This window comes from Patagioenas fasciata, chromosome 4 (genome assembly GCF_037038585.1).
Source record: "Patagioenas fasciata isolate bPatFas1 chromosome 4, bPatFas1.hap1, whole genome shotgun sequence".
NCBI lineage: Eukaryota > Metazoa > Chordata > Aves > Columbiformes > Columbidae > Patagioenas > Patagioenas fasciata.
The window spans coordinates 62,573,769-62,599,669 of NC_092523.1; the positions used below are offsets into that span (position 1 = coordinate 62,573,769).

A 25,901-nucleotide genomic window follows, 5' to 3' on the forward strand; every position below is an offset into this window, starting at 1 on the left:
GAGCAGACGTTCCCGCGGCGGCACCCGGTATACCCGTGTTCCGTGCACGGCGCCATGACCCGGGCAGGCACCTCCCAGCTCTGCAGCGGGGGCTTTGCCTCAGGCATGGGGCAAAGCGCCGTTCCGTACCGCCGGCCCCGCCGCCCCCGCACCGAACGGGCCGCAGGGCCTCCCAGGTGCACCGGGATGTGCCGGGGGGGCGGGACTTGGGATGGTCCCGCCCCTCGGCGGCCCCGCCCTTGCGCATGGGAGGAGGGCGCGGGGAGCCGGTGTCTTCTGCCGTGGTCGCAGCCTCGCGGTGTCCGGCAGCCCGAGGTCTCCGCTCGCGGTTGCTGCCACTATGTATCTCTGCAGGGCCGCCTCGCAGGTGCTGGCCGCTCGCCTGAGCCGGGCCCCCTCTGCTGCGAGCCGCCTCAAGCAGCGTGGTACGCGGGGACTGCCTCGGAGCTCAACCCGGGGCCCGGGTAGAGGTCAAGGGGACAGCGCGGGGCGGGACGGGACGGGTGGTGACGCTTCCACCTCTCCGCGCCCGGGGGGGACGCGTGAAGGTCGCGGGCCGGGGGTTGCGGCGGTGAGCGCGCGGGGCAGGTGCGGCCGACGCGCGCTCCGGCCGTTGGCGCGGTCCGTTACAGCGCGCGGCCGCGTCACGGGCAGGCGGCAGCCGGTGCGGCTGCTTGGTCATCGCTCCCAGCCGCCGCTCGGAACCGGCTGGCCGCCCGCCCCGGAGCCTCCGGCGGACAGCGCCTGCCTCCCCGCAGCGGGGCCGTGCCCTTGGGAGAAGCGTCCGCGGTGCGGCCGTGTGCACCCCCGCTGGTGGGAGCTGTCGGGGTGCCGGTCAGGCGTGACCTCCTCCCGGAGCCGGGGGGCTGCCGTTTGCTTCGCTTCCACCTCGTAACGACAACAAAAAGGGGTTGAAACCCGAAAGCCAGGTGGATATTCAACGCAGTGGTTTGTTTCGGCCCAGGGGGGAGCATGAATCAGCCTGGTGCGTTGCAGCCATGGCTTTTGGCGCATCAGGGATTGTGTAACCAGTAGCAAAAAAAAAATAATCTGGCCACGTAGGATGAGTGTAGGCTCAGTGAGCACTCTCCTACCTGTCACAGGCAGCCTTTAAGAGTAAGGCATTAATGAGAAACTACTACAGAACGTGTATATAAATATAAGACGATGCAATGCGCTTGAATAGGAGTCTGAAAAGTGTGTCATGAGACAGATGATGCTAAACATAATCTGGCACACAATGGCAATATTTTGAGATTGAGGCTGTTTTTGCAGCTACTGATTGCAATGGTCAGAGCCATTTTTATATTTAACGAACACCCTTTCAATGAACCATTTCTCATCTGAAATGAAGTAGTGAAATTCAGCTGAAAGCTTTGTCGACAAACAGAACTACACGTGTTTTTCTTTAGTCTCTTTTTGAGATGTACAGAAGAATCCAAAGAAACAGTGAACGAAAATAAACAGCTAAAGCTGCTGTTTTGGCGAATAAGTACTCGATCAGTGATTACATTGTGTAATCCTGCCTGTTTGCCCTGTTGGGCAGCACTTGAGCTTATGAGTATGTATATAAATGTCAGCAGTCAATTTGAGATTGGAAGTCCGTGAATTCAAAGGAAAAGGCTTTTTCTTGAAGGGCTCTGCTAATAAAGTGAAGACGATTTGTTCTCTGCTGATCGTGACTGCAGCAAGACTGATTAATCTTTTTACATTCCTTAGGCAGGAACATCTTTGCATTCCTTAGTCTATACAGATAGCATACAGTACTTGGAACCTGATAAACAGCGTAGTTAATGGAGAATCTTCCCCTCTTCTTCTTAGGAAGAACTGAGCTATGTACCTCATTCAGTTAGGTACCATACCCCATTTTACTCTTGTACTAAATGTTGCTGAGCTGTACCTCTCAGTTTTGTTACAGCTTTTAAAATCATCCCTTCCCATACAAAGTTCAGATTCCATCATTCTGATTTGTGATTGTATTTTACATCAATTTCAATGATGTTTTTTGTAGCACCTCTTCGCCAGATGGCATCTGGGAGTGTTCCTGGCTCTTCCGGAGAGACCATGATTTACTATCTCCTTGCTGGTGCTGCTGCTTTCGGTGGTTTATTTTATGTAAGTGTTTGGGAATGGACCTGTTTGTGCTTTCTGAGTTGGCTTTGTGTAAGATGCACCAACAGAATGTGGGTGTCGTAGCACATAGTTAAACACAGCCTAACTTTAAAATCAGTTCAAGGAAACTAGTGAAACTCAATGCCCATTGCTTGCCTATTTTACTGTTACTTTGATGTGTAGGGCTGTTGTCTTTCTTAGTGGAAAACATATTTAAAACTCTGTGAAATGGATATGTCCAAAGATGGAATGGTCTCTCTATGTCAACCACAAATGTTAAGAATATGTCGAAGCAGGCAAGACCGATATAAAATGTCTGAAGCCACAAGGGGAGAATGTAAACCTTGTTAAATGGGGCACAAAGAAAGCTAATAAAATTTATTACTTAGTAAAAGCATGTTAGAATTCTGTAGACATCTACTTTTGTCAAGCCTTTTGGTAATCATTCCCTTCCCTACATCTAAATATATCACACTTTTTGCTTCATGTCCCTAAAGCTCCCATTTTGTAGCTTCCTTATACCCCCTCCCAAGATTTGACATGGTGAGATAGTGATTAGTACATCCCAAAGAGGTACATGTTTCTCTCTCCCACAAAATAATCCTCTTGAATGGTGAGTAGGTTCTTCTTAGTCAAAATGTCAAGTTTGTATGATCGCGTATCTGGAAGGATAATACATTCTCTTGCTGTTACCTTTTTACTATAGGGTTTTGTTTGGTTGATTGTGGGTTTTTTTGTTTGTTTGGTTGGTTTTGTTTTTAAAGTAATCTGACTGTAATTGTATTTTAAAATACTATGTTCAATTCTTGAAACAGTGCAGGGCTTTGAAAGCTACATGGTATATTATATTTGCTTTCTAACGATGGAGAAATATGAAATGTATAAATATGTTACTATAGTGAAATAGATTTTTTTTTTTTTTTAACCTTGCTTAGCATAATTTGATATGGCTTTTAAGATGAGCAGTAGTACTTGTTTAAAAAAGGTTTAAAAACCCTTCTCCCCCCTTCCCTCTTTTTGTTTGGTAACTTTGTAGGGATATAGCAATTTATTTATTTTTTTAAATTTTGTTTTCCTTTCAGGCCTACAGAGTAGTCAGTTCATCCCGCAGCAACTATATTGAACATATGAATATTCTTCATGAGAGAGCTCAGTCACGGAAAGGCAGGGGTGAGTTGAGGTCTTCTCTCTTGCTTCCCAGGTACACGAGGGTGTGGAACAGATTTCTACATAATCTAATCAGACCTTACCCCTGTCCAAGTCCTCCTCTGAGCTCTGTGACTGGGAGTAAAGACAACCCTGGTTGTGCAGTGTTCTGTAACAAAGTAACATCTGCACAAATTTTGGGAATGGACTTAATGTCAAGGCAGTGAATCTGACCTGTGAGCAACCTGCAAGAGTCTATTTGGACAGAAAGAGTTAATGTGTGAACCATTAATTGTATATTGGGTATTTGCATTTGATTTACTGGAAGCTTAATGAAACTTGACTAAAGGCATAATGCTGTCAAAAACAGTTTTGTTCTTTTGTTTATTGGGGGGTAAGGTGATAATATCTCTTTCTCAGTCAACAATTTGGCTTCAGGCCATGTGTTATCAGGGAACCCAGTTCAGTCTTGCTGTGTTGAACTAGGAAAAATACTATGTTTTTAAAAAACTGTTGTACATAGTACCCATTTCTTGTTCCACAACTTTTATTTTTGTCCATTTAAATTTAGGATTAAATGAAAAGCAGGCATCACCTAAATGTATGGCAAATTCTTACTTAGCTCTTCATGCTTAAATAATTAGACCATGTTAGTTCAAATACTTGTAATGGAATGTTGTCTCTGTCTCCATCAATTAGTGTTACTGTGGCGCTAATATAAAAGAGAACTTTGACAAGCATGGCCTTGCTAGGAAAAGCAATTATATTTTAAAAAAAGGCTTTTTAAAGAATCTTTGTATTTTTATTTAGTTGTTATTTAAAAAAGTAAATTAATGAAGCTATAGGTCTTGAAGCTGCTTTTTTTTTTCCAATGCTGACATCTAGAGAATTGATTTAATATGTTTGAATCCACGCAAAGAACAGATTCGAGTCTAGTATGCTGAGTTTAAATTTTGTTTTCAATGCTTTGAATTGTCTGCCTCTAAAGTTATTTATTTTGAAGTAGTTATTCTCGAAATTCCATAACGTGACCTTCAGTTTTAGAACTTTAAAGTCACAGATTTTAACATTTAAGATGGCAAAACACCTTAATTTCTTTTCTCTTAAGCAGCTGGAAATAATAATTTTTAAGCTTGATTCTTAGGTGCTGAGAATTTGGCCTGAATTTGAATGCAATCCTTCTCTGACCCTAAAATGAAAAATCTAAACAGCACCAGAGTAGATATTTCCTTCTAGTCACCTGTTGTTTAGGGAACAAATGAGGATTGCACTCATTACATTCTGACTAACTTAGTCAGAAGAACATGGCAGGTGTGAAAGCATTAAGCAAACCTTCTAGGGCACTCAAAATGATGTCAGTATATTCCCTTTTCTCAGTATATTCCTTTTTCTCTTAAGGTTCACTTCTGCAAGGTACTGAGTTTTAACCCTAGTCTACCAAAATGTTAGTGTGGGATACCAGCATAGCCAGGGGTGCTGTTTGCCCACTGAAAGCTGTACCTGTGTTGCCCAAGACTGGGCTAGGAGTACTCGGTGTTCTGTCATTTACTTAATTCTGACTTCAGGTACTCTGGCCATCCCATAATCTGATGCCTTGTGCTGCCTTATGATTTACATGAAAGTCGCAACCCTTGATAGATGACTGCTGCCTCCTTTATTATTGATAGTAAGAAATCCAAAACATTTATCCGGCCATTCAGTGAACATGATTTGGAACTCATTTCCTTTATTATTCTCAGTATCGGACTCCTGAATAAATGCTCAACCCAGAGTTTTTAATTCAACTTCTGAGTAGATAATTCCAATTCACAATACAAAACTACTATTGAATCAGCTCTTCTAAATCCTTCCTCATTCCCAACTGTATTTTCCCAAAAGAGGTTTCTATTCTTTTCCTATGGAATCCTCTGTGTGCTTTCTCAAAAGAATAAACATCACTCTTCCTCCCCCTTTTTCCTGTTCCCTGCATAGTCATATTTTTGTGTGTATCTTGTCACAGAGTGTTACCATAGTATTGCTTTTCCCAGAAGTGCCACTGCAGCTTCTTTCCCTGTGCATTCTTTAGATTCAGTTGGTCCTTATACTTTTTCACAGTAAACATTGCTGATAAAAGCAATTAAAAATTATTTTCTCGAAGTAATCTTAATTGTTTTTTTTATGGTCATATAAAATCAAGCTATAGAACAGTGCTAGTAATAAAATGAAATGGTGGATAGAAAAGCAGCATGCCAAACAGCACATTCATGGCATATTTGCTGCGTGTCATTAGTAAGAGTAGAACTTTCTAGCTGGAATAATTTAATATTAGGGAGCCACTGATCAGAGAGAGACTCTCCTGATCTGAATTATTTTAGTGGTTTCTAATTCTGAGGAAAATTCTCCCCTTGTGCCCAAACCCAAAATATCCATTATGAAGAACTACATGTAGCAAACATGGCTGTCAAAGCAAGAAAAACAATCAAATACTATTCTAGGCTTGTGTGTTTGTTAGTGGGTTGAAGTGATATTTAATGGTATTTTAATTAATGATATCAGATATTTTTTAAAAGTTCTAATAATAATTTTCTGTAGCTCTTGTTAACTGAAGGCTACTCTGAAATGTACAGAGGGGTTTTAAAAGGCCACTGGCAGAAGCCTGACTCGAAGTAGCAGCAGGAAATCTGGGACATCATTTGAACTGTAAAATGATGCTTTCCTTGCAGAACATTCTACTTGCTTATTTAGCGAATGCTGAGTTTTGTCTTCCATTTGCATATGTCTCCTTTAAACTTATTCCTGATTTCCTCCTTTTTTTTAGCAATTACTTTTCTTTTTAACTTGATGCAAGCTGATTCAATCTTTCTAATCTGTACTCTGCTTTTACACTTTCCAGACTAAAATACAAGGGAAATCTCTTTCCAAACCTGAGGAAGTTAAATACAAAGGACAGTCGTTCACCATTGCGTACCTTGCAGCCTACCTTGGAATGACTTTATACCTCCTATTCTAAAACTCCATACTTGTGAGACTTTAAAAGAAGTACCTATGATTGCAAGGCCAAACCATATTGATTTTATTACTGAATCTGCTTTGTAGAAGGCAGTTCTGAGATGATAGCTGGCTGTTCTGAATGAATGCACTCTATATTTGACTGTCCAATAAAGTGTACTGAATGCTGAGCTTGGCTGTTAGTCTGTTCTTTGTGAAATCAATTTAGTTTTTTGAAATGTAGCATTTTCTTAAAGGGACATGGTCAGACTGCATAATAGAAAGCTTCGATTTTTACTGAGCGATGGATAGACTTGTGTTAAAACCTGAACACAAAAAGATAGGCTTGCCTAGCATAAGAAAACAAAGAATTAAAATTCATCTGTTTAGCTTTTAAACAGATATAAAATAATAAAATAAATTCTGACTGTGTTTCTTTAAGCTCTTTCCTTTCTCTTCTCACTTACTATACACTGGATTGCAAACTTTATTTCCAGTTCTATTTTCTCACATGGTGAGCTGGTTCTAGTGGTAAACTTGCAATGAACACTTGCTATACAACTTTATTTTGTTAACTTGATTTTAGTGCATGTTTGCATGGTGTTTGTCCATCTTTGTGGCTTTGTGCTCTTAGTTATTCATGACTTGTCTCAGCTGAGTTTGAAGTAACGCATGCTTGGGAAACACTGGGTTTTTCAGATTCTAAAGAATGTGACCCACAGCAGTCTAGACAAGTCTTTGAAAGACAGCTGGGACTTGCAAAAAGTAAATGATCAGTCATGAGTGGTCCTATTTCTGTTAAGGTAAATGCTGACCACTTGAAATTAGCAAGTTATTTTCTTTCTTCTATGCCTAGTTTCAATAAGAGCTCACTGTTTTATTCCACCAACAGACCTTATCTTTCTCACTTGAGTGCCATGGCTCATGCACTCCCAAGTGTGATGTTGGTGCAATCAATATAGCTTTAAAGAAAGCAGGGTGAATAGGGATAGCAGAGTACTTGTGCCATCATAGAGCTAAGAGATGGCATGAAACCAATCTAAAAACTAATCACTTGTTGTGCTCTGTGTTATTGTAGTTATTGCCAGCCAAGCTAGCCTACCTTGAAAATAGCCCTGCACGAACTGGAGGCACACGTGGGGGTTGCAGAGCTTCAGAGTTGTGAGCCTGATTGGTAATAAACTTCATAAGAGCTCCTAGGCATGGTTGCAAATATCTTATTCCCAGTGTGGTAACCCCACTATGGGGTGTGAACAGGGCAAGAATCCTGCTCCCTGTGACGCCCGTGAGTGTGTTATCACCTGTCCTTTCAGCAGAGTGGGTTTGGAGCAATACTTCAGTGTGGTCCTTTCTGATCAATCCCTGCACTCCCACCTCTTGCAGTCACTTGCTTTAAGTCACAGTTTATTTTCTTATTACACTAAAACAGTTATGAAGCTCAGTAATTAAGCATATGGTTTCCTCTACTTGTAAACATCTTTTTGGTGCAAGATTAGGCAATATGGGGGGATTAATTATTGATTTATTGACTTTGTAAATTCTGGTCCCAAAGCTTAGCTTCCCATTTTAAATGTAAATGATGATGATGCTAAGAAATAGTTGATGAATTTGTGTTGTATGCATGCACTTTACTCTCTTTATTGTATTAAATAAATCCTTAAAAGGTGATGAGGAAGAGATGGCTGAAGTCACTGAAGGGAAGACAGCCACGGACGAGGCTGACACAGTGGCTGCTGTGGAACCTGCAGCACAGGATGAGAGTTCTGGGGTATCCCCAGAAACTGGAGGGGAGAATGACTTACCGGCTCCAGAGGCATCCCCTGCTGTGGAGGAAGCACAGCAGGAACCTGCTGCTAATGTGGAAGTTGCTGCTAATTCAGAAGCTGCTACAGTGCAAGGTTAACTTACGATTGCGGTTTTTGCGTGTCTGTGTTGTGGGTTCTAAAACTCTGCCTCTTGCTACAGAATGTTAAGAACAAATGACAGTATTCCTAATGGAGTTTGTCCTACAGCGAAATCTAATTCAGGTGTCACCTTGACATATCATGAGTATAAGGTAATTAGATTTATTAAATCAGTGTCTCTAAAAGCATGCTGCCTGTGGCACCAGAGTTACTGTCTAAAGCTAGTAGAATGAGAAGTTTATTTTACTACCCTGTTCTGTTTCTTTAAGATCTTACATGAAGGTCAGTGTGTAATATGATCAGCTCAACAGTTGTTTCAGTGTCCTAGTCCTTAAGGGTTTGTCAAAGCATCAAAACTGACTTTATTTCCCTGGCCGTTCCTAAGATACTCACCCTATAGAATTATAGCAGTTCTGCCCATGTAATGTCAACGTAATCTTGCATAGCAAACAAAATGTTGTTGTGAACTCAGTGTTAAGGGTATACTAGGCTAAAAGTTTCAAAATTTGATAAAGCATCAAATTAGTATTAAGCACTTACATGATTTAGTGGCTACATATCCAGTATTTTAACTGTCAGGGGTTTTGAAATATTCTGGTTTAATATACTTTTTAAAAATCACAATAATAGAGATGCAAACCTATCCATAAGTTGCATGAAACATGGGGTTATAATTTAACTTGATTTTTTTTTTTTAGCAATCTCACTTTTTTTTTTAACTGCTAACCTGTAAGTATAGAGCAATGAATTATACTTTTACATCTTTATTCGTTAAGCTAAAGTTGGAAGGGACACACAAAAATTGAAATTTGTCAGTAGATAGGGAAGGCAGCAAATGTTTGCATCTTGTGTCTTCAGTTAAAACACAATAACAAACTTGTGAGCCTATCATGAGAGGGAAACTTCACTCCAGTTCTTGCTTTGGAAGGGAAGACTTCGCTGTGACAGTAGCAAGTATTGCATACACTGGGTTTTCATCTTGACTTAAACATGGAATCTTTACTGCACATCTATGTTTTACTTGCTTTTAGAAAACAAACATCTACTTGAGAGAATATCTCTAAAATGCAAGTCAAACTAAGATTTAAAGTATTTTGACTACTAGTCCATGGGAGGTTATCATAGCACCTTCGAAAAGCGTTAGCCGATTCTGGAACTGGTTTTGCCTTTTTCCTTGATGACTCTGGTGTGGAATGGATGCATCTTAATTGCATTTTCAACAAATGAACTTGAGAAATGGTGCAGCACTTCAGATGTCTGACTTTTATGAAAGCTCTAGTTATGAATGGGATTTAGTTCATGCCAGAATAGCTCCTGTACTTGTCTGCAAAACAATCCATTACAAATGACATTTTGAAACAACACTTGGTCCAACCTGCTGAAGGTAATATAGCAATAAAAAGTACAAGTAAGTATATTACTGTTTACATATACAAAATATTTTAAATACCTAAATCCTTAAAAATTTCCATTTCTGTGAAATATTTAGACCATTTCATTTAGAGCGGAAGTAGTATGGTATATGTTAAGATTAGTGAATCAGTTCTGTTAAGAGATAATGTTTTAACATGTCTTGCAGTGTTTACCTCTGTAGCTCTACCGAGCAATTGTAAAATTTCATTTTAAGGAGTGAGCACTTGCTTGTATCTGGAAGTGGTTGAATATTCCGTTCACATTGCTTATCTGGAGGTATTTGTTAGCTGTTGGATAGGGTAGGATCTTCCGTATGGTAAATATTCCTGTTGCTCTGTTGAAGAGGAAGCAGCTACAATCTTCCCTGAGAAACATTGTGCATAAGTGGATTAAGTCTGAGGATCTAATTGTAGATGTGGTGACTTCACGTAGTTAGTGGTCACTTGTAAGAGTCAATATGTTTTGTAACTGTTAATTATTGCTGGTGTTGACTGGAAGTGGATGTGCTATTTAGAAACTGATTTCTTAGATCTGTTTTTTCCTGGCAACATACTTACTGAAGAAAATGACACTAGAATGGCACTTCTGTTATGCTGATATTTACAGGGGATTCTGAGGATCATTTCAGGTGTCCTCTGTCAAATCTTGCTGCAGTGCTTATTCTTTGCTGTGTGGTAAATCTGGTGGAAATGAACTGGTGGGATATAAAATTATTGAGAAACTTCTGCATGTTGTTTCAGCCAACTTCCTTCCACCCTCTAATCAGGATATTGTGTATTAACTAAAACATTGTACTTGACCTCAGTAATTACTAGTTTCTAAAGCAAGGGAGCGTTCTTCCTGATGTAGTGTTGTCTGTTCTCCTGTGCATTACTTGGTTGTTAAAACTTGCTTCTGAGAACAGTTCTCTCGTGCCACTGGTGCTTGGTGAAGACTGGTGTAAGTAATTGTTCTTAACAGGTGTGCCTAAATGAAGGGTGAACCCTGTGAATCTCATAAGCAGTTCATGTGAGGTTCTGTGACTTCTGTGTAACCTGAATCCTGCCCTGGGAGGCTGCAAAGTCTGCAGATTCTCCTGCTGCCAGGTCACGTTAGTGTTCCTCTGCTCCTCGCTCTCATCTCAGCCCATCTGCAGTAGAACAGCAAGGCCGCTGAAGTGGTTCTTACCTCTGGTCTCTGAGGAGATGGTGGGTGTCTCTGGCTCTGGACCGCGTGAAGGTTTAAACAAGCAGCACGTGGTCTCGCACACGCAAGCTTAAACCAGTGTCTCTTTCCTTTGAGCTATGTAAAGGCTCATTTCCATTGACATGATGTTTAAAATAGAATAAGGTGGTATTTTGATTCAAAAGTCCTCCACTCTGTATGTACCACTTTGTTCAGTGTTTCTGTGCAGTAAACAGCTGTGGGGTTTTTTAAAATAATTTTATAATTAAAATCCTTCTGGAAATACCTTCCAGTTTTGCATTTAACCATCTTCATCATTTGTGCTCTCTCCATTTAGAGGGAAAAAGAAAGCGTATCCACGTTTTTTACTGAGGAAGAGAAGTATTCTTCTTTCAGAACTTCCAAGGGAAAAGCAGACTTCCTTTGAAAAATAATATTTATTTAAATAATTTTTATTAGTTTTGTTGATAGCTTGATGTTACTTCTACAGATGAAGGTGCAAGAATTTTTATCATTACCAATGAAACTCTGCTTTTTCAAATGCAATTGTTTCTTTTAATCTCTAATACTTTCTGTAATATGTTTGGAAGTGCAAAGTATGCAGCCAATGGATGTTCATCTCCAGCTCCAGTATGTATATATACATATGTATACAAATAACATCAATGTGTTACTATACATGGCTGTGCAAAAAACCCAGACCAAAGCAAAAAAACCTCAAATCTTGGAGATTGGTACTTAATTAGGCTAATTTCATTTTTAGAAAGTTAATTACAATTATATCTGGCTGGAATTATCTCCTTGCCTCAATTTAAACAGTTTTCAACCCGCTACTGGTATCTGAAATTTTGGGAAATGCTGTTGCTTAAAAAAAAAAAAAAAAGGCATTATGCCATGTAACTCTGTTCCCGAGATTTAGCTTCCTTTAAATTTTCATCTTCTGTACTTTTTTGTTACTTGGACTGTCACTCTGGGTTACTGCCTGATGTTGGTAAGATTCCTACTGTTCTCAATTTAGTGTACACTATAAATGAAGACCATGAATGCACAGATTGACAAGGTGCTGTTTGGATGAGGCAGTGTTGTTGCATTAGTGACTTCTAGTTTTTCGGTTGGTGCTATAAACTTTTCTCCAACTCTAGTATTGAGGCGTGTGGATTTGGCCTTATCAACTGCAAAAGCAATTAGTCTGAAAACGTGCCTTCTTGGGCTTCTGTAGCATAGGTTATTTTCTAATTTTGTCAGTATCGTAGGATATGATCTATTCTTTGTTTATTATTTCAAACACTATTGGAGTAACTAGTTTTTGGGGGGATTAGTGTGTGAATGTGCCCATATTTCCATGTTAAGCTTCGAAGGGCATTACAATGCCATTTGTCTGCAGCCTAGAGAAACAAATACAGGCTGTGCTGGACAGGAGTTACTGCTTTCTGGACGGGACTTTTGCTGACGCGATCGCACAGTGATGCCAAGCAGACAGAAACACGTGACGCCATCAGAGTATGTTGTTTTTGCTTGGTAAGTTACCGAACTCTGGATGTGCATTCAAATGCTTTCCCATCTATTCTGTGACACTGGGAGTATTTTGGAGATTGCCGAAAAGTCCTCGAAGTAATTTGCAATGGCTCATGCATATTAAGAGCTTTTCAGAACGATGTTGCTCAGTAGAACAAACACGTCCTGCTCAGCTTTTTTTGTGTGAGATGGAGAAAGGAGGAAAAGCTGTGCAACCTGCAGCTCTTTACAGCCTTAGGTGTTGGGGTGAGGTGCAGCATGGATAGGGCTGGGCAGACCTTACCCCTTATGATTATACCACTTGTTCACAGCTGGACCTCATGAAAATAATTTTTTTTTTTTTTAATCTCTTCTCAACCTTGCTTGTATAGGTCAGAAGCATCTCATAACAGGCCTATTATTTGTCATCGTCATATGTAGAACTTCATTACATTAAATGTGTCTCCAGGTGAAGGCTGCTGTAATGGAAGACAAATAGAACCAGGGAAAGTATTCATATCATCTGATAAAATTTGTGCTCTATTACCAACTGTAATAAAGGTTTTCTATTCTGAATCTCCTTGTAGAGGATTTTTTTCCTCTTCATTGATTATGGTAGACTAAGCTATCTAGATTAGGCTCTAGAAAGTTGAATTATGTGTATTTTATCCTACTGGGGAAGTATCCATATCTGTGGAACTTCTGTGGGGTATTTCTGCTTCGCATTTATCACTTTCTTTATCTGTCCCTTGGGCTGCTGCATTTATCTTACATCTCTCTGACTGCCATACCCTGACCACTATTCTCTTATCTCTACCTCCTGTTTTTCTTCCATAAAACTGAGCTTGTAGGTGAGTTGTCATAGCATAACTGGAAAAATCTCTGTAGGAGGAATATGATTGGTATTTATTATAGAAAATACTTCTGTAAAAGTTGTGAATATCTGAAGACACAAGCCAGTAAAGGGAGAGACTGTTCAGTTTTGATCAGCTTAGCTGAAAAGAGAATTTTACAGCATTAACTGGGCTGGGGAGGAAGATTCCGGTAAAATGAAAAAAACCAACAACATATTAGAACTTCCCAGCTAAGAGTGCAAACAAATAAGTGGGGGAGAACTTCATAAAATAAATGTCTTTCCAACAATAACTTTATTTCTTTAAATTGGAAAGCAAGTACTCAGGTTGGTCAACAAAGCCTGTTAGCATTTACTTCACCTTAAGTAGTAGTACCTGTGTTATATGAAAATTTTCCGTAAATACAGCATGCAGAGTAATACTGTTAGTGGCAACAAGGACTCCTTTCTGTACTCCTGTGGTGGCAGTTCAAACCACAATGGTGGTAATGATGGGATTTTTATATTAATTTTTGGTTAGCGTTTTTCATTGCAGAGAGAAACACGCTTTTCAAAAAACAGCATGCTGAACTTTGCTCTTTTGAAAAACAATGTGAGTAAAACTTGGTGCATGGCTTTGTATGGAGTGTTAAAAAATGCCTAACTTTAATGAAAAGGCTTTTTTAGAACTTCTGAAGGATTTAATAAATCAAATTATGATCTCGTTTTCACATATGCTGTTTATATTAACTTGTACTGGTTTTCCTGGTGATCCATTCCCATCAGCAGCTAGATGTTTGTTTAAGAAAACCAACCAAACACAATGTAAATTATTTCTCATTGCTACAAATCCTTGTTGCAGAATAGAAAACCAATATATTTAAAATTGTATGAAGTATTATAAAGGACTCTGGATTAATGTGGTATGCACTGTATTGTGCTTTTATTCTGATCACTGCAGGCATATCTGAATCCTTTTTTAATAATTAATTGTAGAATAAACTCTCTTCAAGTGAGTCTTTGGTCATTAATATGAACTAATGAGGATTTTCTTAGGACCTAGTGACCTAAATTAGGCACAAGCAGCCTGTGAAGTGTTTGGTTGAATGAAGCTGTTCTTTTCTTGCTGTATGCAGTGAAGAAACTTTATTTTCTTGAAAAAGTGCATCATAACGCCATGGTTTAGGCACTCATCTGAACATCATGGATTTTTATTTGGATTACTTATGGTTGGCTTGCAAAGAGAAAAAGCTTTCGTATTTTTATAATGACAGGATTATTAGGAATCCCTGTGTACTTCTGGTTGTCAGTTTCTCAAAGACCTTGGGCTCTGAACCTCTGTTTCGGCTTTAGCTTATGGAATGGCTGCAATGTCAAAGAGAGGAAGCTCCTGACACCCATGGGCTTTCACGAGGTATTGCGAGGTAGGGAAGGTTGTGACTGCATTCTTTTTTTGTCCAAACAGAGAATGGCTGGGCCAGTGTAGTTGCACAAACGATTTCTTGAGAGCAATGTGAGCTTCAGCAGTTGCCAGCCACTAGTTCCTGTCCCGCACATTCAAGGAACTGATGGGACTGAAAAATAACCAGTGCTTTTCTAAATAATGGTTAGTTCCATGATTCGGTTTAGCATGTAGAGCTGAGAGGTTTATTTTTTCTCACCTGAAACTCAAGTGCTGAATTCACAGTGTTGGTTTGTGGTTAATCATCCTACAGATTTGGCTTGAAAAGAACAATGTTTAAGTGTTAAGTGTAAAGTTTGTAAAGAAATGGATGACATGCTCTAGGTGATTATAATGCTAAATGGTCACTGAATGAAAGGCCACTGAGCAGAGGGAGAGCATTTCAAATAGTCCTGAGTGATGTTCCTGGTGCTTGGGATATTCCTGGTGGTATCAGCAAGCCTTGTGTAGTGAGCTCCCCCTGTCTTCTTGGCCAACAAAGCCTGAAGCATCTGCTTACTTCACAGGGCTGTGTACACAGTTTTGCATGTTTTGTGCCAAACTGACCTAGTGATGATTATTTCCCCCCCTTCCTGTTCCTGAGGTGGCCATCTCAGGAGTTAGAACAAAAGCCACTGTTGAACAAACGTAATTTCCATTTCTCTTAAAGCAGGTATGATGGAACCAGAATGTGTTAAGTTGGTCTTAAAGGGAATCACAGTTCCTTACGGCTACTGTTGTGTTCTCCTCTGGATTAGATCTGGGGGAGCGAGTTATCCCACCTCTTGTGCACTATTTTGCAGTCTCTCGCAAAGATGTTATTGAATTCCTTTTTAAACATGGTAGAATTTGATTTTTAAAAAGTGATTTCTACTCCACTGTCAGTTTTCCATTAGTGTGTCTTTAAACTATAAAAAGGAACAGGGAATTTTTTGCTCTGTTGATCATAACATTTCAGAGGACATCCTGAGACCCTATGTGGAGCTTACTGAAGAGAAGCTTTTCAGCCTGAGGAGATTAGGTGAAGAAAAGTGTCAGGTTCTGGTATGATTAGTTCTCTAAAAAACAGTAAGTGAAATATTTTTTGTTTTCACAATTAAAACTGACGTGTTTGGGTTTTGCTGTTTTTGTGTTGTGGTTTTTGTGTTTTGTTTTTTTTTTTCCTTTGGAATAACTGTGGCATTGGTTATGTTATAGGCAGCTTGAAATATCAAAGCCTTCTTTTGTACTCCAGCTTTGGTTTGTGTGCTCCAGGCAGATTCCATTTGTATTAGGCTGGCTGACTTGTATTATTTTAGCTTTATAAAGCCAAATTCTTCTGCAAATAGTATTTTTAAAAGTAATCGAATCTGACATTCTGCATTAGAGATACCAGCCTCCTATTGACGATTAAAAAAAAATAATGATATGAAGGCTACTGCTTTAAGTAAAATGCTTCGCTTAGAAAAGTGTATTTTAAAATATCTTTACAATTGCAGGAAACCAGTGCCTGTTCAGATTTTGTTGTTGTTGTTTCTAACTGGAAATACCACTTTTAAAATTAATCAAAGGATTAGAATTAGAATCAAAATGTGATAGTTTTAAATACATTAGTAGGGAAGTACAGAACTGGGGAAAAGAATATAAGCTGTACCCCTGAGAATGCTGTGGTTATCTTGCATGATCTTGTAATGAAACTTCCAACCTGGGAGGGGAAAAAAAAAATCCCTACCTCTTCCCAAGCAAGGATAAAACTGAACATAGCTTTCATTATACAATCTGGAACAGCTCTTTTCCATATGTATTGTAAATAAGAAAAACATACTTATGAAGCCACTTAAAAATACAAGGTAAAAGCTTAAAGGCTGGATAGATTTAAAAGTCTAACATAAAATTTTGTTAACTTATGCCTACTGGCTGTTTGCATCAGTCCTCTGTGAATTGGTATTAATAGATACTAAAAATAATCAAACGTTTCAACACAAAAGCACTCTGAACAAGGACAGTATTGCAGTGGTGCTGAGTTGACTGGCCAAAGGTGGTAAAAATTTTGCTGTAGGTGCAAAATTCTGAATTCCAAGAGTGTCCCCTCACTTTTTTAAAAACTTGGACTTTTTCTTCTTTTAATGCTGCTCCGTGAGAGGCAGTTTCCCCTCGTTTTTGCACATTAAGAGGAAGATGTATTTCTTTCACTATGTAAAGTGTTTCACCTGCCTGAGGAAGGAGGAAAGCAGTTATTTCCTTTCTAGAATAATTTCTTTCTACATGTAAAATAAGATTTGTTTGTTTTCTTAACAAGTAGTTGCCAACTAGCTGTTACTTCAATGGAAGTGTGAATACCTCTCACATGAAGATGGTTGATTATTTTTTTTTAAGGGCCACCCTAAGCTTTAAAGCAATTGTTTAAATGAGCACTAAAGAAACTTCAGTGTTGTAAGAGAGGAAGGTATCCTGCTCCAGGAGTAGTCCAGGCTTGCTTAGACAGAACTTTTCACTTCCAGCTTGTCTGCTTATTCCTCTGGGCAATGCTGACATGACTGCAGATGAGTAGAGTAAGTAGTAAACTATTTGTTTCTTCTTCTTGATCCCTTCCTATTGCTCTCTTCAGCAATTCTGGTCAATGAAAGCTGACATATGAAATAATATGTACATATTGGACAATTGGTCATTTGCTTTTTTGGCTTTCACACATGATTCATGGTATGCAGTGACTTGGAAAATTCAGATGTATGAACACTGACTGCTAAAGCCTGGCAATATATGCCCTGTAGAAATGCCATCAGAAACACTATTTTCTACAAAAATTCTTGCAAGAACCAAGTTCTTGGAAGATTTCACTTACCATCATTAGTGGCAGCTCAGTTTGCTTCATATCTCCCTTACACCTGCCTGCTCAAGGTTGTCCCCTGTAGCATGGAGTTTCCCAGGTGACAGGACATGATTGACAGTGTGAGCTGGTTTAATTTCAGGCTAAAGCTTTGTGTTCCATACAAAAACCCCAGGCTGATTCTGCATGAAAACTCACTTGGGAAGTTGAAAAGCTTGTTTTAAATGCTTGAAAGCTTTGCAGGAAGAGACTATGCAAACAGTAGGATCTGGGTTCTGAAAGGCAGTCCATGTGCATGGGGTTTTTTGTTGGTTTTGTGCTGTTTGTTATTTTGTTTGGGTTTTAAAAAATCATTATTATTAGCAGGAGAAAGTCAATCTGTGCATGTGGGGTTTGTTATTTTTTTATTATTAGCTGGAGCAAAGATCAGTCAGTTATACAGGTCATACAAGTCCCTGCTTATGCTTTTTTGGTCTGCTGGGGGAATGCTGAGCTCACCAAAATTCAGACAATTCAATTGAAGGTTATGAGGATGCAGAAGTGCTCTGGATTTGGAATGTTTTCTGTTCTACTGTGAATGCACAGAAATGTAGAGTCCTGTGCTTCCAGTGCTGCAGCTGTAGCACTTTAAAGACACAATTTTTACTCTTAGAAGACTACAGGAGGCAGCTTTTTTTTAATTTTTCCCCTGAAATGATAGGGATAGCTTCCTAAAAGTTGTATTTCTAGGTAGAACTAGATGTCGGATGTCACACTAATAAGCTACTGAAGCTTCCTAGTGCCACTGCCTTATTGGAAAAAAAAAAAAAAAAAACACCACACCCCAAAAACTTCATTTCCCTTTGTCTGTAAAATCAATTTCCTCTTCTGTATTTACTCAACTCAAACCAGATGTGTTTTCATAACATAAATGGTTTGGTATTGTGTTTGGTGCATGTGTAATGTGCTGCTGGTGCTGCACCGTCATGTTCTGTTCCCTCATGTGCAATTTGGAAGGATGTGTTTCTTCTCAAAATGGTTATTTTGTAAGGTAGAGGAGCTAAAGACCACTTGAGAGTGCGTATAACTGTCCAGGGCAGAAACAGGTCATACTTTTACTAGGGTTCAGTGTTACATGTAAGCAATGGATATTACAAAGATGTTGAGTTATGTACTGATGGTTGTGTAGTGGAAATATGTCAGGGGCCTAACCAGCCTGAGGACTTATGTCCTCAAAATCCTCAGTATGTTAAAATCCCTTTGAATGCTTCAGAACAGCTGTTTATGCAATATGCAAAGGCTAACCACTGATATGCAGTTAGTAACCATGATTAGTTTACAGCTAGTAAATGTGATTAGTATGATTTTTCTGAGGCTCGAAGTCCTTTTCTGTTATCTTTTGTTGAATGCACAAGAAGGTTAAGCTCTTAATTCAATGCAATAGTATATTCAAATACCTGGCAAAACTGAAGAAAACTGTAGCCACTGATACTAGGACTTAGCTACTTATCTCAGAGGGAAACTTAGTGTTGGCATAAGAAAAATAAATATCACCCTTTCAGGAAAAATAGGTAATATTATACACAAAGGCTGAGATTTTGCTACTGGGTATAATAGTTTGTATGAAACTATGAAGCATATAAATTCTGTAGAGTAATATATTCTATTAAGATTTGGGGGCAATGGGACAAAACACCCAGTGAAATAATGCTACTGATGAATGATATGAGGTTCCTCCCTGCCCCTCTCAGATTAAGGAGAAGAGGGGGAGTGGGGGAAGAAACAAACAAAACACTTTTGAGAATATAAGATGAAACCAAAAAAATCAAGAACATTACTATTTTTAGCAGTTTTAAAATTGAATGGGTTGTAGTGAATCATCGTTTGACTGACCAATTTAACCAGAGTGCTGCAAGTGGGTGCTAAAGATGTTAAGGAGCTGAAGGAGTATTGTATAATATCTATAACGAAGTAGCTGGGCATTCAGTGGAAAACATAATATCAACAGCACTTAAATATTGTGTGTCTTCATTGCACAGAAGCAGTTGCACAATGCAGATTATTTTGTTCAGCCAAAGCCTGTAGAAGTTGTAAGCAAGCTGATGTAAATAGAGAAAATGGGTCGTAGTCATCGCTGCACAGGAAAACATGGGGACTTCAGAATTTCAAATTGATCAGCATTCAGAAAATAACACAGAACCAGTTAAGAAGCTGTAACTCCTCTACAAGTCTATCTTGAAAAAATATGGAAGCTCAATTTTTTTAGTATTTGATGGAATACTAAATAGAATATAGAATTGATTTCAATTACATCTATTGATTTCTGTAGAGCATCATGACGGGATTAACAACTTTGCAATAACTGAACAGTTAGTAAAGTGAAATCCTTTTTTGAAAGATTACAGAAAATGAGTCATCATTGTACCAGCCATAGATTAAAATCTCTTATGAAATAGGATGTTACTGCAGGATTTTACATGAAACAACTGTGAGAGATGAAGCTGGACTGAAAAAAATATGAAATGCACGCAGATTAAAAAAAATGGAAGAAAAAAAAAAGGAGGGAATAGCACAGCACTGAGATTAAATTTAACATTCAGAGAAACAAAAAGGAGAAGTTTCTAAACTTCGTAATGCTTTGTACTACTGGCTGGTCAGCAGCAGAGGGTGTGAGGGGCTCCAGCAGAGAAGGGGTGATATGGTTGTCCTGATTCTGAAAGAGGTGGGGAACTCCTTCTCGGCTTGCCAGGTCATCATCCATCTGGTGTTCTCCTGGGATCACAGCACCTCCCAAGAACAGAGAAAAACATGTTCACCTTGTGAGCGGGATGCTGAGTGCTTGTTCCAAGACTGAACCACGTACAAGCCACCAGAAAATACAGAGATCTTTTTTGGTATGTCAGATTGATGCTCAGAGTAGCTTTCATGGTCATAGACTGGTATTTATCTTCATGGTGCTCAAAGCATCAAGAGACACTTTGCAAAGGAGTGGTGCCAAAATAATCTTCATGGGCCAGTCTGAATCTTTGCTGGAGGTGATGCCTTGAGGGATGCATAATGAACTGGTGTAAGCTGCTGTGAGCACATGTGAGCACACATGGCTGTGCTCATGTGTGTCCAGATCATGAGCTACTTGCAGCTTTCTCTTCTGGGAAAGACCACTTCAGCTGTGGCACCAGGAAGGTGGCTCCTGCAATACTCCAGCCACGTGTCCTCAAGGAACAGATGTGCAAGCCACTCAAATAAAGTTACTATCTAGAGTTTTCTGTGGTAACCAAGGACAACTACTCGTATCTACAGACACAGGTTTTCAGAAACATGATCTGTGTTGCAGCAAGGCCCTTTGTATTTTAGGGAGTGACAGCTACTCTGCAGAGACCTGGATGGATACATGGTGAGGAATCCACCATATTTTGGACCAGAGACAAATCATTCAGTGCAAGTGGTATAAGTGTTAACATTTGTTTTCAAGCAGGTAGGTGGCAAACACAATTCCCTTTCAAAGGAAGAGAGGTTTTATTAAAAAGCAGGAAAGTCCATGTTGCTCCTTTTACTTGCTTACTGGTCTCCTCTTCTTAATGTGAAAGAAATTAAACACTGAGGCATTACAAGAAATAAAAAAAAAAAAAATTAGAAAGATCAAACACACAAGAGAGAAAGTTCGAACTGAATGTTTGATTTTGCAAACTCAAACCCGGCATCTAATTACCGCAGCAAATATGCTGCATTACATCAAGTGATGTTAGCTGTAAAATCTAATTTTCTGAATTTTAAAAATACTATTTTTATAGCGTAGCTCTTTCCTATACAGACAAAGGTAGCAATTCCTGTTTTGTTTTGTTTTTCCCGTTGCTGCTTCAAAATTCAGTTAGTATATAGACGCGTTCCATATTATGGACTTTGTATACAGATAGATTGTTTTATTCCTAAGGAGTATTGAAAAATGACTAGTTGGCAATCATGCTACACTGGAATTGCAGCCTGACGCTTCAGCCTGGTGTTGGGACACTTCTACATTAAAACTACTCATGACATCTTTGCAAGGTTATGGGGAGTGCGTGTAATGTCCTGTGGTGTTGATCAGACTAGGATTATTTCCAAGGAAACTTTACAATTACCTTCTTGCACATCATTAATAATTTGACAGAAATCAGAAAATAAAATGAGGGCATCTGTAAGATAATACATACTTTAGAGAATATGTACCTTTATCTAAAGAAATGAAAATAGCTCTTGTTTATAGTTTTCTGCCCTAGGGTTGGGGAGAGTCAGACACTGGTCATGACTTTCTCTGGAATTCCACTTGCAAACTTTTATTTGCATGATAAGATTTATACATCTCATAGATTCTGTTGCCTTCAATTAATTCAAATACCTATGTTAGTCAGGTACTTCACACTGAGAGAGCCCTGACTTCTCTCCTTCATTTGCATAGGTGAATGGAAAGACAAGACAATTATTTCTCTAATTTGATTCATAGAAATTGTGAGTGAAGTCTTGGATGTTGCAGCTTCTTCTACCCACGAGGAAAACTCAGATGCTGTCGAGGAAGGAGTAGCCTCAGCAGCTCAAGAGATTTCTGACACACTCTCAGGGAACCAGGACATTGATGCTGAGGAGTCGGGGCGAACGTCAGAAGGTGCAGGAGTCCAGCTGGGTCTGAAATGTTTTGTCTGTGAAAAACACTAGTCGCTGCTTGGCCTTGATGAACTGCAAGAACGTACAGAACTTGAATGATGCAAAGTGTCTGCTACTGATGACTGTGCTTGCCCTTGTGGTGTTAGCAGAACATTTAATTTTGAAATTATTTGCAGGGCAGTAGAAATAGGCATTACTAAGTTGGACCATGGGAATGTTTTGAGCTCAGTGCCCTGCGAAGGGGCTAGGAGTTCATTAAGAACAAGAAATCCTCCTTTGTGCTGCATGTGACTTAACACCCTATGAAAACATGTGGCTTAATTTAAAAGACCGAATTTTCATAAATTACATTGCTGTCAAGAAAAATACAGAGCATGTGATATTTGTAAACCTTACAGTGTTTCAATGCAGCTATAAATGATCTTTTCTTATATTGCCGTTGAAGTTGAATGATATAATTGGATGCGAAGAAAAATGTGTTAAAATCATCACTGCAGAGATTTTTAAAGGAGTTTAGAAGTTTGGCCTCTGAACTCTTTAACAATTAAAATCAGAAAGTTAAAAGGAAATATATCTGCATACCAAATGTGACTTTGTAAATTGTATCCCATTAGTCCAGTGGATCCTTTGGGCTAAAGGAAACAACTGACTTAACTATTTGTTGTCAAATGAGTTGTTTCCGATGTTTCTTACTGGTGTTTTGTCTCCATTTTCAGTTTCTGTGGAGGACAAGACACCTGAAGAAGTGGCTAAGGAACCCTAAAGGTACATGGTACAATTGCAGCATGTTGTTTCCTACTCTCACCTTGCTGTTTTTCTTAGTTAGTGGCAATTGCAGCGTCTGGTAAGTCTGCACGTGCACTCTGATGGTGAATTTGTATTTCTGCAACCACCAAGTACTCTGCAAAAAACAACTTAGCTGAAGCATTTATTAGTGTTTGGGAACCATTGCTGGCAGCTTTTAGAGCTTAGGGAGCAAAACTTTTCTCTATCAATTGTCATGCAGTTTACTTGATCTTAGTCCCATGCAAACTAGATTAAGACCCAAGAGCTGTAACTTTCTCCTGGGCAAAAAGTGTTCTTTTTATATTGATTTAAAATTATACAGATATTTGACTTCTTACACAAGTGAACTCCTCTTGTATTATCTTAGGTGTAAACACAGTGAAGCCATAACCTTCTGGCCTGCTCTTTTTTTTTTAAGACATTTTTAAGATTAGTCTCTCTGCACTTCTAGTTTGTGCTAAAGAAAAACATTGAATGCATTGTTCTTACTGTTTTGCTGGTATCTTGTTCAATTGGCCTTATTACACTATAGAATAAAAAAAACTCCAAAATATTCTTACTATTTTGCTATTGCCTGTGACTGCCATTTCCAAGGTGGACTGTAAGATGGTGATAGAAATCTGAGGGAATAAAAATTTTGGCTGAAACATGAATCTTGGTAGAATATAATTTAGCTATTGTTAACAACTGAAAGCTGAGCAAATAAAGCTCCTGGGTCAGGAATTCTCAAAATTGTTTTTGCTCCCAGCAAACACTAATTCTTGGAACACCAATGCAAGAGGAGAATTAAATGGAGCAAAGAAAATTCTTCTCCATTGTACCCTAAAAATGTGTGTTCTAAATACACTTAGAACGTAACTAAAGGTTGTATGAGTCCTTCGCAAGTGCATGTTTGCTTATTCCATCACACACTGCAATATAAAATAAGGTAATGCTGCTTCTTGTCGTAAAATGAAAATATTGTTTTAAACGGCATTAATAAACAAACTGAATATCTAGGGTCTTTTCCCATGTTGTTTTAGCATTCAAGATCAAGAAAAAAAATTCAAACCAAAGCCAATCCCAAAATTGTAAAATAATATATGAAATGATAGTGTAAGATGATATGTTTTGCTACCAGAGTTTGTATGTTTTACTGGGAATAATGGTGTGAAGGGGAACAGATGTTGTTATTCCCCTTTGTTTTCAGAGTACAGCAATTCTTCTTTGTGTGGCAGTTGGCCACAAATTCACACTGCTATGAAACTACTTGCATCAGTAATCTCAGCAAAGACTATTGATTTATCTTGTGATTAAAGTTAAGCAAGTAACTATTTGTAGAATTAAGAATTATGTGTCTAGCGTGCAGGGAAATTAATTTATACCTGAGCAACACGGCTAAAGAGGAGAGATTTCTTGAAACTGCGCTTTGTTCTTGTTAGCAGAGCAAGTTTTCACAAGCCACCAGGTAAGTATGATTTACACAGCAGTAGTGTTCATATGCTGTAGTTTACTGATAATCTGTAGTCACATTTACGGCGTGCTTTGAATGTTTGCAAAGAAAAAGACCTGGTGAATCAAATTTGTTGATAAATGTCATTTATTATTGCTCCCTCTAAACCAGATTCTTTTTTCTTCTTCCCAGTGAACAGCGCTGAAGCCTTTGGAAAAGTTTAATTGGAAATCTTTGTGGCAATCAACCAGCTGATTTCTGTGTGAAACCTCATACTCCTCCCTGGAGACATGTGCAGTTTGTCATAGCACATCCTGCTCATTAGGACCAGTATTCATTGCTGTAACAGACAACCTAATACGATTTAAGCTGGTTAGAGAGACGCTTCTGTGACTAACATCTCTGCTTTAGAAAGTAGCATCCAGTAATAAATGTCAAAGCACCACCCAGCATGTAATAAATACACGTGCTAAGAGAAGCAGTAGACTTAACAGAAACCATGTCAGGTGAACTCATTTTAGGTCTTTGTTGTCTCATTACATACAATGATTTCTTACTTTGGGTCCAAACCACGGTGCGTAATTATACCATTATAACATTCCATGCTAAAATGTAAGTTAAAAGTTTTAATTAAGTTAAAATCTTATAAAAATTATCAGCTAATATTTTTAAATTTGGTCATGGGGAAAATAGCAACCTTGTTTGCTCACTAGTTTTGGATTTGTTGTTGTAAGCATAGAACATTTGGCTGTACAAGATCTAGTTTTCCTCCTGTGTTAAGCACTTTAGATGCTACCCTTCCTTGTGCAATAATATCCAGGAGCAAACGTTTTTAAGACTCCTGCTTTGGGAACAAAAACTGTTTGCAACTAGAAGCAATAGGCAATTTAGAGCATGAAAATGAAAATAACACCGACTGAAGTTATCATCATTGATCGAAGTGGTGGCTCTTAACTTGGGGGTGCTGGGCCCTGTTCCTACCAAACCTTATTCAGGCTCCTGTAACCTTCTGTGTTGTTCTGCCTTAGCGGTGACCCACAGCGGTGGTGTAACAACACGGAGGTTTCTGAGAACGCTCCTGTACAAATCACACGCAATTTAGGCTACGGCAAAGCTCCTCTCTGAGAGCTTGCAGGTGTCCAGCAAAATCCCTGTGGAAGGCTATGCCACAGGTGTTCAAATGGATGAGGGTTCTTAGGGACTGATAACAAGCCAAGATTATTTAGCTATTTTGTTCTTTAATATCACCTTAATAATGAAAAAATCTATAAAGAACGGTGGGTTTGCATGGCACTGTTCTCCTCACCCTCCATTGTGCTATGTGCATGAGTGTGCACCTGCTGCAACAATTTTACTGAGACCACCACCAGCGAAAAAGCAATACAGCCATCACACAATGGTGATAACTCTAAACCAGGGCCAAACAAGGTATATTGTACACAATTTATATAGAAAGTGTGAATTATAAGGTATATCTGACTGCTTCCTCTTCAAGCAGAACTTTGGAAAAATGTTGAAAGGGAAATTACAGCACTATGACATTCCTACCCATGGCACAAAGCAACACATGGTCCTTTCCCTATTGTAAAGCAAATTATAATAGTGTTTCAACAAAAATACAGCTTATTGACCCTGTACCTGCCTAGGAATAACTGGAATAATGCAGAGGCAAAATCAGGCTAAGCTTCAAGAAGCCATACCACAGCCTTCTGTTTAAAAGATAAAGCCACTGTGATGAAAAGCAATTTTTGTTGACAAAGCTACTGGAATAAAGTCTTAGACTGCTA

At 39.0% G+C, this 25,901-nt stretch overlaps 1 protein-coding gene across 5 annotated transcripts; it reads left to right on the forward strand.

The window, feature by feature from the left end:
• The first annotated feature begins 219 nt into the window (after positions 1-219).
• MGARP (mitochondria localized glutamic acid rich protein) lies at positions 220-25,901 on the forward strand. 5 transcript variants are annotated; one of them, XM_071808050.1, is made up of 7 exons: positions 220-464; positions 2,012-2,115; positions 3,195-3,282; positions 7,890-8,123; positions 21,739-21,915; positions 22,613-22,661; positions 24,307-25,901. In XM_071808050.1, exons 1-6 carry the CDS (start codon positions 341-343, stop codon positions 22,657-22,659), a joined length of 774 nt encoding a protein of 257 aa, XP_071664151.1. In that variant the 5' UTR covers positions 220-340; the 3' UTR covers positions 22,660-22,661; positions 24,307-25,901. The 5 variants fall into 5 exon arrangements, with proteins under 5 accessions (XP_071664151.1, XP_071664152.1, XP_071664153.1 ...); XM_071808051.1 differs by having other exon boundaries at positions 221-464; positions 21,739-21,897; XM_071808052.1 differs by having other exon boundaries at positions 221-425.